The following is a 13,870-nucleotide window of genomic DNA, read 5'->3' as shown; positions in this document are numbered from 1 at the left end:
AGATTGACACACAGATTTGTTAACGAGGTTCGGCCAATACTGCCTACGTCCCCGCCTTGGGCATACCCCCCAAGGATTCCACTAAACCTACTTACTTAACCGGGCGGAGCAAAAGCCTTTTATATCCTCTCCTTACGGGGTGAGGAAAACCCTAACTCAATTACTGGGTTGAGCTGAACTAGTCTCACTTACGGGGTTGAGGCTCCCCAATTCAATTCTGGGTTTAACCGAACCAGTCTCATTTACGGGGCTGAGACTCTTCAGTTCAATTAATGGGCTGAACCCAACCAGTACATTAAAATCATTTTTGTACATGAAAATGCTTCTGAAAAATACAAACAAAAATGTACACAATAAAGCTCAATACATGCACTCTAATATGATATGAGTTATGCTCAGTAGAGTAAGTGTGCCTTTCAAACACATTTGAACCCTAACAACAACATTCTCCCTAAGGTCATTCAGTCCCTATGGTCAATCGATCGATCGAAGGGTGCTCTAAGGTCATTCGGTCCCTATAGTCAATCTACGACATTTCTGAGCTTTCAAAACATATCATGCTAATGCATGTAATATTATAGACCAAAGATATAAAAATTAAATGCAATACAAATTAAAATCAAAATGTCTTCTTCTCTTACTCTTCATTTTCAATGGAATTCGCCAAGAGAATGTAAGCTTTATGTCCCTATTAGCTTCCATTTTGCGGTATTTTATGTTCATGCTGAAATGACAACCTGTTCAAACACTAAACGCACATATAAGATACTGATGGTTTGTCAGCATCAAAACAGAGATCGAACTCAAAAAGCCAACAATCCGGGTTGTGCGACCTGTAGGCTGGACCTAGCCATGGTTGGCCTAACCAAGCTAAGTCAACTGTATCTATATTTGTATCTATATCTGTACTATGAGTATGATTTTGAAAAAACAGTTACAGAATATATTATGTATGGTATATGTAGAACACAGAATGCTCATGTTGTCACACACTAGTATTAGTTTATTTCCCTTACTAAGAGATGTCTTACCCCTAAATTTTATAAACTTTTCAAGGAGTCCCAAATAGGAGAGCGGGGAAAGCCCCGCTGAATTAGAGCTCTAGTCTGCCCTTTTTGAAGGGTAAGCTTTGGTAGGGACAATTGGATTTTTGTGGAAAGTGTTCCTAAATTTTGTTTCTTTTGGGATGTATATACGGAAATATAGTGGATGTAGTGACTCTGGTATTTGTAGTAATGTGATCGATGTTTTGTATTTACAATATTGTGATTATATGTTTCTTACTGCTTAGGCTTCCGTGTTGTGTTCTGACTTATCCCTAGTATCCAGGGGTCCAGGTGGATTATGATCTGCTGAGCTGAGATTTGTGATATTAATTTTATTTATAAAAAAAAAATTATGGAAAATAAGTAGGTCGTCACAATTGTAGTCCTTAATAGGACGATGTCATATTGTATAATTTCTGTATTGTAGTCCTTAACAGGACGCTATCATATTGTATAATTTCTATATAAAATATCATCATACTATAAGTTTGTATACATCCATATCTTTATCTCTATATACACATTACCATAAAAACTAACAAAATCATCATGCATAATATTCAACTCATGCCACACATTTAAAGTGATAAACTATGCTATAACATTCTGCTGAAAATATTGGTATAATCATATCTAGGGTTTTACTCAAACTCAATAACCCAATTTCTCAGAACATACATGTAACATTTCCAAAGTTCCCATTTTCGTAAATTTGTATACTTAGGAAAACTTATATATATTACTCAGAAATCACATATTATAATTTAGTCAGTTAATTTTCTGAAAATGCCTGACATAATCTATTCTCCTTACCTGTTTCCTGAAGCTATGCCTGCAGGGATCCCAGAACTGTGCCTCCAGCGCTCACACAATTCCTGTATCCATATTCCCTAACTCAATCAGCTCACCCCTAGAATCTTTACCATTTTAATACTCCTAAGTCCATACTTTTCCAATATCTAATTAAACTGGAAAAATAACTTCCTTATCCTAGTTTTGGAGTGGTGCCTGGAAAGCTTAAATAGCAAAACCGCTCCAATTAAACTATGGAGAATCGTCGTCGGGATCCCAAAATGATGTTTATCCTTCGATTTGGGCTGAATTTGGGAGAAAAATCGAGAGAGAGAGAGAGAGAGAGAGAGAGAGAGAGAGTTTATAATTTTTACAAATAAAAATGACCTAGAAGCTTATTTATAGGCTACTGGCACAAGGGAAACCATCGATGACTTGGTCTTCTAACCAAACCGTTTTCACTGTTTTACCCTTACCTCCCCTCAGTAACTCAAAACCGTCGACGGCTTTCTGAGCTCCACCAAAACCGTCGACGGTTTGACCTATGCCAAACCAAATTTGGTCTTTTCTTTTTTGTTTCATTAATTACTATTTTTCGAGTCTCTACACAGGTGACTAACCTCAGGTCTAGTCAACTGACCTTCATATTTTAAGTTTTTTAATAGCAAGGGAAAGTTTCCAAATTTGATTACTTGGCCCCCAAATTTTGAGAAAAATTGAGAAAACAAGTAACTTGGGGAATACGAAAATTTATTTTTTCTATCTATAAATACATGTTGATTCCAAGAATTAAATACAACTAACAAGCACATACAAATAAAAAATTCAAAATTCTACTGCTGAAACTTTTCTGAAGCATTGATGTACTATTACTAACAATTCATGGTTTATCTTATTTGTTTATACTGAGAATTTCAATTCTAAATTAGAATTCCGGTAACAATCATATGAGCTTCATCTTTCTATGTTAATTATTGGATTGAAGTATATTGATATTTAATTGTACTAATCTGCTCTTATTGAGAGTTCTTCTTGTACCCAAGTTGTTTCTTGTTTCTCTTGTTATTTTTTGACGATTCAAGGTTGTTGAATCGTTGGCTAACGAGAAGGGGTATTCTTGTTAGAGAGGGGTCTTCACTTGATAAGGAGAGATTGTAACTTTGCCTGGTAAGAAAGTTGGAAAGGAAAATTCTCATAGCGGTTGCTTGGGGCAAGGATGTAGGCTGCTGGCCGAACCTTGTAAAAAATCTGGTCTTCAGCTCTTCTCCCTACTTCCTTTAATTTACTGCTAGTATATATATAACGTGTGTGTATGATTATTTAACACTTGTTGAATATTGGGAGTTGCTAAACTTTTGATTTTGATCCATACTTAAAATGAGCTTAAAATGAGCATTCTATAATAGTGATTGATTGATTTGATTGTTCAAAGGTAATACTCTGATTTTGAATATCATGTGCTGAAAGGTATTTTGAGTTACAAGTTTCACAAAATCAAATCTCTGAAATTATATTTCATTAAATATGAGTTTTCCTTCAAAAGATTCTGAAATTTGTTTCTTACAATCATAAATTGATACTTAGAATTTATCAACTGGGTTATTAACATCAACGAATTGAATTTGAATTGAAAAATTAGATTACTTGGATACTAAATTACTGGATGTTGAGAGTTTATTAAAATCCTAATCTTAATTGGTATTTGAATCAAGTAATTAATTGATTGGTAAAATTCTGAATATTGAAGTTCTTGAAATATAACTGAGACATATCTTGTGAATTTGAATATCTCATTGAAGTTATATTACAGGGACATTAACATCAATCTTTGAGAATTCTATCTTGATACTTTTCATTGAAATCTAAGCTGATATAAATCTTGTGTGATTACCTTGTGTAAAGACCCGAAAAATTAAAATGATTGAAATAAAAATAAAAATAATAATAATAATAATAATAATACTTATAATAATAAATAAACAAATAAAAAGAATAGTATGGAAAATAATATATATATATATATATATATACAATAAAAATAATAACAATAATATTAATTAATTTAGTTAATTGAATTAATTAATTAGTAAATTATAAATTATTACATTGGATTTAAAAGAAAAAAATAATGGATATATATATATATATATATATATATATATATATATATATATAATATTGATAGAATAATATTAGTAAGTTTGATAAGATTGCATTTAATGCAATATGAAAGGTAGGATGCAAATTCTTCCCTACGCCAGCGTCTCTCAGCCTCCTCCAAGTCTTTGTACAGTCCCTGCTGCTCGCTCCATCTCTCTCTCTCTCTCTCTCTCTCTCTCTCTCTCTCTCTCTCTCAATTTCTCGACAAGTTTGCGGCAGATCGGAAAATGAAAGGTGTCGTTGAATTCGTGACTCTGCCACTGACATTTCTAATAGAGCAGATTTGTCGGGGGAACGACTTAGGCACTGCTCTTGGAGAAAGATAATTTTTTTCCATTTTCCTAATTTTTCTGTAAATATGTGGTTAAATCAACGATCGAGTACCACTATGTGGTCCTAATCGCGATTGTCGTCATTTTGACGTATGTAAACTTTCAATTGGGGTTTTCTATGCCCCACTTCAAAGCGAGAGTGAGATTTAGAAAATTTGAAAAATTAGTTAAATTTGCAGGTATAACTGTTAATTTAAAAAGTATGGCCCTAGAAAATATTTAAATAGTATTTTATTTAGGGATAATTTAAATGAAACTAGAATTTTTGAATCAAGGTCCGGGTGAGCGCCGCGGGCATCTGTGTGGGAATCCTGTTGGTGTAGTTCGAGAATTCAGGTAAGGGGGAAATTTATGTATTAAATCAGGTTTTTATGAATTAAAAATGATTATGTGTTATTTATGTATATATGTTTTTATGTGGGTTTAAAAATGCCAGCCATGAAATTTATGTTTTCTGAGCGTAGGATTGTCGATATAATTAGGTATATGTGAAAGTAAACGAATGAAAGTGAAAAGAATTTTCTGATGAATTAAATAAGAAATGAAATGTATTTACAGTGTATAAATAATAATTATGGATTGGCTTATTTTGTAAAAAATGTATATGAATTTTATTGCTAAATTGTGTGACATGAGATTCTGTGCATATATATGTTAAATGTATGAGATGCAAGTTAAATAAGTAAAATACTATGAATAAAATATGATATGGATTACGTTGCCTGTGTATGTTAAATGCAACCATGTAAATGTAAGAAAGCTGAAAGACAGTCAAGTTAGCAGATTCTAGCGTATTTCTATGTGAACTAACTGTAACAGATTCTAGCGCATTTCTATGTGGACTAACAAATGATGGCTAAAGACCAGCTGTAGTACGAAGGAATGAAATGAAAATGTTATGCAATGAAATAACAATGCAATGAAATGAAATGTGAAACATGAATGACACAAATGGGAAAGAGTCACTTAAAGTGAAACACAATGAAATGTTAAGTTATGAATATGAAAGGATGTGAATGATTTAATAATGATAGAAAGAATGATGTATTATGATATTAGAAATATGTATGTACGTAGAACATGTTATGATTGGGCGAGGCGTACCTTTCGCCTAAGGGCTTGTTGAGTAAGGCGAGTGCACTAGTAGCTACAGATGTGGCAGTAGCCGCTTAACATACTAAGGCAGAAGGAACCTACTTGTATGGGCGAGTAGATTTCCCTATCCTTAGGGCCTTTGCCGGTAAACTATTGTTGAACTGTGTGAGTACGAGATTAATCTTACACTTGAGGGCTTACTGAGTAAAGTGAGTGCTCTGATATGTTTTAATTGTGACCTTAGGGTTACCTAAGTATTAGAACAGAGGGGTGTTACTTGTATGGGCGGGTAATCACCTCTATCTTTGGGTAATCTTGTGGGTAAATCTCTGCATGTGTTTGTTTAGGTTCAAAAAATGGTTTTAAAATGTTATGATAATGATTTGCAAATGTATTTAAAATGATATCTATATATCTCATGTTAGTCACACGTTATTTTAATATATATGTTTCTTCCCTTACTGAGATGTGTCTCACTGGAATATGATTATTTCTTTTTCAGGACATCCTCGAGATTGGGCTTAGAGAGCTCGAGGGTTTTTAGCCTTTTGAGGATTGTATAAAGAGAAAGGGTATATTTTCGATATACTTTGGGGAATGTAAATATTTATATTTTACGTCGTTATGTTTTAAGTCTGTTGAGAACGGAATGGTTGTGAACATACTGAAATGTTTTTGAGATTTGTGTATTTATGGAAATGCAGGTGTTAGGTGGATATTGTGAAATTTGGATAGGGTTAGTAAACTCTGGTATTACGAAATTATGGTATTATAGGATTATGTTGTATGAAGATTTTGGTTATGTTTTCCACTGCGTATATGTTGACTTATGGATTATAAGGAATTTTTCAGGTATAACACACCGGACCCGGGTTTAAGGGTTCGGGGCATTACATTATGGTATCAAAGCCAACACCCAGCCGAAAGTGTGATGAGATTCACATCGCCTGGGTTTGGAAATGTGGGTTCACAACGAGGACGTTGCGTTCTATAAGTGGGGGAGAATGTGATATCCCATGGATGAAAGACTTAAAAGATTAGATGTTACTACCCATATCAACAAGGTGCACCTTTCTTTTCAGGAGTTTTCCCATAAGAACTCCATAGTTAAGCGTGCTTGACTTGGAGCAATCTTGGGATGGGTGACCACCTGGGAAGTTTTCTCAAGAAGTGTGTGAGTGAGGACAAAACACACTAAAAAGAACACGTGTTGGTTTGTGGGGCTAGTCATTAGTCCAATAAGGCTCGCCCCCCTATTGTCTAGTCCAAGTGGAGGAGGAGAAACGCAGTGCTCCCTGACAGACCCAGGTTGGGGTTTCAAGTTTAGAATTTTTCAGAATTAGTTGATAAGACATCGGTGTTGGAAAAAAGTATTCAGGGCAGCACTGAGCCTTCAGAGCAGAAGAAGAGACCTGCACCATCTGCTTTTCAGTTTGAGGCTAGTCAGGGATCGGCGAAGAAAGGGAAGGAAGCAACGGGCTCAGTATGTCCGAAGTGTAATAAGAGACATAGGGGCGAATGCTGGTTTGGCACTCCGAATTGCTTCAAGTGTGGTAAGCCAGGGCATATCAGGAAGGATTGCCGGGAACCACTGCCTATGGTAGCTACTCAGAATCAAGACCAGGAAAAACAGCATGTACCACTTGGAAGAGGCGGTCCACCCTGGTTGTACACACTTCAAGCTGAGGAGGATGCTATCAGGGATGCAGGTATGAGTAGATAATGATGATTTAATTTAATGATGAATGATTGAATGATTAATATGATGATATGTATGTTGAGTTCTTATGATGGTAGTTAGCAAATGAATTTAAGTAATATGAAGGGATGATTAGTTAGTAAAATTTCGAGGACCAAATTTCTTAAGGAGGGGAGAATGTAAAGACCTGAAAAATTAAAATGATTGAAATAAAAAATAATAATAATAGATAAAATAATAAATAAACAAATAAAAAAATAGTGTGGAAAATAAAAAATATATAATAAAAATAATAACAATAATATTAATTAATTTAGTTAATTGAATTAATTAATTATTAAATTAAACATTATTACATTGGATTTAAAAGAAAAAAATAATGGATATATATATATATATATAATATTGATATAATAATATTAGTAAGTTTGATAAGATTGCATTTAATGCAATCTGAAAGGTAGAATGCAAATTGGAATTTGCATCCTTCCCTGCGCCAGCGTCTCTCAGCCTCCTCCAAGTCTTTGTACAGTCCCTGCTGCTCACTCCATCTCCATCTCTCTCTCTCTCTCTCAATTTTTCGACGAGTTTGCGACAGATCGAAAAACGAAAAGTGTCGTTGGATTCTTGACTCCGCCACCGACATTTCTATTGGAGCAGATTTGTCGTGCGAACAACTTAAGCACTGGTCCTTAGGAAAGGTAACTTTTCTCTATTTTCCCGATTTCTCTGTAAATGTAAGGTTAAATCGACGATCGGGTACTACCACGTGGTCCTAATCACGATTGTCGTCATTTTGACATAGGTAAACTTCCAATTAGGGTTTCCTAGGCTTCACTCCAAAACAAGAGTTGGATTTAGGAAATTTGGAAAATTAGTTAAATTTACGGGTATAACTGTTAATTTGAAAATTATGACCCTAGAAAATATTTAAATAGTATTTTATTTAAGAATAATTTAAATGGAACTAGAATTTTTGAATCAGGGTTCGGGTGAGCGCCGTGGGTATCTGTGTGGGATTCCTGTCGATGTAGTTCGAGAATTCAGGTAAGGGAGAAATTTATGTATTAAATTAGGTTTTTATGAATTAAAAATGATTATGTGTTATTTATGTATATATATTTTTATGTGGGTTTAAAAATGCCAGCCATGAAATTCTGAGCCTAGGATTGTCGATATAGTTAGGTATATGTGAAAGTAAACGAACGAAAGTGAAAAGAATTTTATGATGAATTAAATAAGAAATGAAATGTATTTACAGTGTATAAATAATAATTATGGATTGACTTATTTTGTAAGGAATGTATATGAATTTTATTACTAAATTGTGTGACATAAGATTCTGTGCATATATATGTTAAATGTATGAGATACAGGTTAAATAAGTAAAATACTATGAATAAAATATGATATGGATTACGTTGCCTGTGTATAATAAATGCAACCATGTAAATATAAGATAGCTGAAAGACAGTCATGTTAGCGAATTCTAGCGCATTTCTATGTGGACTAACTGTAGCGGATTCTAACACATTTCTATGTGAACTAACAAATGATGGCTAAAGATCAGCTGTAGTACGAAGGAATGAAATGAAAATGTTATGCAATGAAATGACAATGGAATGACAATGCAATGAAATGAAATGTGAAACGTGAATGATATAAATGGGAAAGAGTCACTTAAAGTGAAACACAATAAAATGTCAAGTTATGAACATGAAAGGATGTGAATGATTGAATAATGATAGAAAGAATGGTATATTATGATATTAAAAATATGTATGTCCGTAAAACATGTTATGATTAGGTGAGGTGTACCTTTTGCCTAAGAGCTTGCTAAGTAAGGCGAGTGCACTAGTAGTTACAGATGTGGCAGTAACTGCTTAACATACTAGGGCAAAGGGAATCTAGTTGTATGGGCGGGTAGATTTCCCTATCCTTAGGGCCTTTGCTGGTAAACTATTGTTGAACTGTATGAGTACGAGATTAATCTTACACTTGAGAGCTTACTGAGTAAGGTGAGTGTTCTGGTATGTTTTAATTGTGACCGTAGGGTTACCTAAGTATTAGAGCAGAGGGGTGTTACTTGTATGGGCGGGTAATCACCCCTATCCTTGGCTAATATCATGGGTAAATCTCTGCATGTGTTTGTTTAGGTTCAGAAAAATGGTTTTAAAATGTTATGATAATAATTTGCAAATGTATTTAAAATGATATCTATATATCTCATGTTAGTCACACGTTGTTTTAATTTATATGTTTCTTCCCTTACTGAGATGTGTCTCACCCGAATATGATTAGTTCTTTTTCAGGACATCCTCGAGGTCGGGCTTAGAGAGCTCGAGGGTTTTTAGCCTTTTGAGGATTGTATAAAGAGAAAGGGTATATTTTCGATATACTTTAGGGAATGTAAATATGTATGGTTTACGTCATTATGTTTTAAGTCTGTTGAGAACGGAATGGTTGTGAACATACTGAAATATTTTTGAGATTTGTGTATTTATGGAAATGCAGGTGTTAGGTGGACATTGTGAAATTTGGATAAGGTTAGTAAACTCTGGTATTACGAAATTATAGTATTATAGGATTATGTTGTATGAAGATTTTGGTTATATTTTCCGTTGCATATATGTTAACTTATGGATTATCAGGGATTTTATCAAGTATAACGCACCGGACCTGAGTTTAAGGGTTTGGGGCGTTACACCTTGTCTATTTTACAAGACACTTCAGATTGGCATATTGAAGTTATATATTAAAGCTATCATTGTTCATAATTGAGAAAAATTATTGATTCTGAAATTTAGTTATGTATTGAAGTATTGGATTCAAATTCTGAAGTGCTGAGTATAAAGACTAAGTTTAATCTTGTGAAATAAATCATTCTATTGAAACAAAACTACAAGGACATTTAAGATAATTTTTTGAAATTAATATTGTCCTTGATATATAAGTCTGATCTGATTTTTTTATTTGGTGAAATTCTAAAAGCTGAATAAGCAACATCATCTTTACTTTACATTAATTATTGATTAATATAAATAAGGTAATTGATAAGAATTGTGTTGTTGACTAGAGAGTATGATTACAATTAACTTAAGTTAAAGAAGGGTTATACTTAACTAAAGTTTTGAAAGGGAAATTTTAAAAACCCAACTCACCCCCCTCTTGAGAGTACATCTTACTTCTCAAATTTAACATTTAAAATTAAATTTTTTGTGAATTCTCAATTATATTAGATTAAGATATAGAAAACAATTTAGTAGCTCTTGATTTTATATTTTGTCTTATACTCAAGTGCGCCTACTAAAACTCGACTTCAATTTTTGTAAATAATTAAAAAGGTATATAAGAATGAAATGAATTGAAGAGTGCAATAGAATGGAAAATAGAATATTAGACTAGAATGACCATTTGTATTTTATTATATGATTGCGCAATCATAAAATCAAACTAACCACATGTTTGGTACATAAAAATGGAATGAAATGGGGAAAACTAAAATTACATTTATCATTTCATTATGTTTTTCATTTATATTTTCATTCCATTCTTTTTCTAATTCCATTCTGTCGACAAACCAAATATGATGAAGTAATCATTCCCATTCTCACTTCTATTCTCGTGTTCGGTATAAATAATTATAATAACATAATAGAATTCTTTTTTTTAAGTACATTAAAAAAAAAAAAGAGTAAATCTGACTATGTTTTTTTTTATAAAATTAAAGGTCGATTTGGATAAAAAAAAAAATTACATTAGGAAAGCAAAAAAAATAAGAACGAAAATTAATTTCACTGTATTTGGATATATCAAATACTATCAAAAATGAGAAATTGTCTTAAACAAAGTTGTTTGAATTAAGGATAGCTCCCCTTGTCTCCTATTTTAATTAGTGCGCTGCTCAAAATTATAAAAATGAAAATGTGAGCCTCAATCACTTAAGTTGTGACACATTTTTTTATTGCCACAGAAATACCAAATTTTTCTTTAAGGTCTGTTTGGATCAAGAATTTTATGTGAAAAAATAAATTAAAAAAAATGAGGAAACTTATTTTCTCTTATATTTTCCTTCTCTATTAAATACTATAAAAAATAAAAATTTATTTTAATGACTAAAAATTACAAAAAAAAAAAAAACTAAATATTAATTATATGTAAAATCAATTTTTTGTTTATAAATTTAGTATATTTTTAATTTTATTTCTCATTTTCCTTCACAACCAAACATGAAAATGAGGATTTCACGATATTTTTTTTTTCCTTTCTATAATATTTTCTGAGTTCCAAATGGTACCTAAGGGGAAAAAGAAAGGAAAACAGATAGGACTTGAAGCTCCCCACTCCATTGAACCAGGGAGCCTTTGCAGCAGCTTTCCCAATTCAGCTGCTGCATTCATATGCCCTGATGAGGATATGCATTGAGAAAGAAAACTATATCAATTGTTTCCACAAATTCATTATCAATAGCAGAACTTTGTTTCTAGATTGTTATGCTATTTCTTCTTCTTCCTTTTTTTCTCTAGCTATCTACTAGTTGATGAATAATTTTCCTGTGCTTCATCATAGATCTCTAAAAGGAGAGTTGGATTCCTTTGACATCCCATGATACTTCAGAATGGCTTCATAATGGTTTATCAATACTTTTGTAAGTGCTGAGCCAAATGTTCTTCTTCAGAATAGAAATCATGCTCATCTCTAGAATCACAATACCAAAGGAAACCATGCATTCCTCCTCAAAGATAAACAAATAACTAATAGCTCTCATTCTAATTTTTTTTTTAATGTTATTTATACCCTGGTAAGGGTATTGTGATTAAAAAACAATATAAATCAATTAAGAGCAATGGTCTATATTACATAATAATATATTTCCACCCCTCAAAAAGTACAAAACCACATCTAAATATCAAGAACATCATAACTTTCTTTAAGCGGAGTAAAAGAAGTGCAGTTTCTGTAGATACTAGTCAACAACAAAAAAGGTTTTTAGTAGTATCACAAAAACTAAACTAAGCTTATCAACAATTTCTAAAACCACAAAGAGGTCATCAAAACAATACTCAAACCCGGATAATACCGTTAGTAGCAGCAATTTCTATTAAAACATGTACTTCTTCCTTGACTATTCATACAGGAAAACAAAGACATTCATGACGGAAAAGCCACCAAAAGCAGGACAAGCATAAACACAGCCTATCAAGCCAAACTCAGCACAAATTAATACAGAGAAATCTTGGGACAACTGCAAATTCATCCGTGGACATTGTATTATTCTGATCGTTCTCACCCAACAAGCAGGATAAAATCTATCAAAGTCTAATGAAATTTTAATATGACCAAAATTTGTTATTTGTCAAAATTCAAAATAACATGCAAGCTAGCTAACACTTAAGCAGTGGTGGCTTCTTCAGTTTCTCTCTACCATGCCAAAAGCCTAAAACTCTTTGATCACTTGTCCCCTAAACCAAAACAGACTGCAGCTATTTGACCCAAATTCAGATCCATGACCCAAACTCAAACCAATAACCCACCCAGACTGGATAACCGCTCCTTCGCCAGCCTTATTTTTCCTTATCCCTTGAAATGAACCCAAAAGGATTAAAAAACGCATCCCATGCCACCAAGACTCTTCACTGATGAAGAAATAGCTGGCTTGACACTATAGGAAGAAGAGACGATGAATTTTATATAAATACATACATGCATATATATATTCAATTGAAAAGCTGTCATTGATGCAATTGGACATCTACGACCAGCTATATTATTGGTCCTTACAGAAATTGAAAATTTAGTTAAATGCACAGTACAGAAAACCTACAAACCTTATCCTTATTAGCAGTCTGAGTTACAAAAATAATAGAAGCATTCATCATTGCTATTTTTTGTTCTAGTTTCTGTTTTTAATTTCAAGGAGGATGAAAATAACTCCTATCACACTCGATTATAAAACCTTTAAACGAAAGTAAACAACCAGAACAGAGTGGGTCTTTTTCCCTTCTTTCAAAAAGAAAACAAAACAGAGACCCATTATTTGTCTTTGGCATTCATGTGCAGACCTGAATATGTGTTTACTTGCATTATCCATTCACATTTGTATGATTTGTGAAGGTGAATAATTTTTATAATCAACTCAAAATTAATATAGCCTTGGAAGGTGTCTATTGTGATCTATAACACTACTAGGTATTTGGTTCAGTGGAATAATAACTTGACTGGCTGACTGAATAGGACTTGCTGTTTGTTGAATTGTTTCCTTGACCATTCATGAGAATCCGGAGTGCATTACGACTAGCTAATGTAACCAATCTCAAAAAATATAACATATTCAATGAACAGATGCCCCATTATTTGTACAATAGTTGTTCTTTTTCTTAAATGCTTAGATTTTCTACAAACAACAATCGAAATGCAGAATAAAAAGATTGGCCCTAGAAATAAAAGACATCCACAGAGATTCAATAAAAGGTGATTGAATCTACACAAAAGTGGAGATTGGATATACACAACAATGGGGATTCATGTGGGCTACATAAATAAGAAAAGAATAAAAAAAAAAAGGCCCTAGGAATCAACCCCAACAACATGCAACAGAAAGGGAGAAAGAGAAATTCACCATATTAGCTGATTGAACAAGAGAGAAAGGCGAGAATCAAGATGGCGAAGATTCAAATAAGGATGGAGATTTGAGATGCAGTCCCTTGCGCAATCTTGAGTGTGAGGAAGAGGCCGAAGAGGGTCGA

At 33.0% G+C, this 13,870-nt stretch overlaps 1 protein-coding gene across 2 annotated transcripts in view; it reads right to left on the bottom strand.

Annotated features, from left to right (window-relative positions):
• Positions 1–13,870, bottom strand: part of LOC131166342 (uncharacterized) — a 28,780-nt gene that overhangs the window by 4,679 nt on the left and 10,231 nt on the right. The window contains exon 9 of one of the 2 annotated variants that reach the window (XM_058124807.1): positions 12,348–12,786. The exons of the other annotated variant lie outside the window; for it this stretch is intronic. Within the exon in view, the coding sequence (XP_057980790.1) occupies positions 12,758–12,786 (29 nt within the window). The 3' untranslated portion in view covers positions 12,348–12,757. Of the gene's footprint in view, positions 1–12,347; positions 12,787–13,870 lie in introns of those variants that run through there. 2 annotated transcript variants of the gene reach the window in all.

The sequence above is a fragment of the Malania oleifera genome, chromosome 10 (assembly GCF_029873635.1).
Source record: "Malania oleifera isolate guangnan ecotype guangnan chromosome 10, ASM2987363v1, whole genome shotgun sequence".
Taxonomy (NCBI): domain Eukaryota; kingdom Viridiplantae; phylum Streptophyta; class Magnoliopsida; order Santalales; family Ximeniaceae; genus Malania; species Malania oleifera.
The sequence above is the reverse complement of the archived record's forward strand: the minus strand, read 5'-3'. Positions and strand labels throughout refer to the sequence as shown.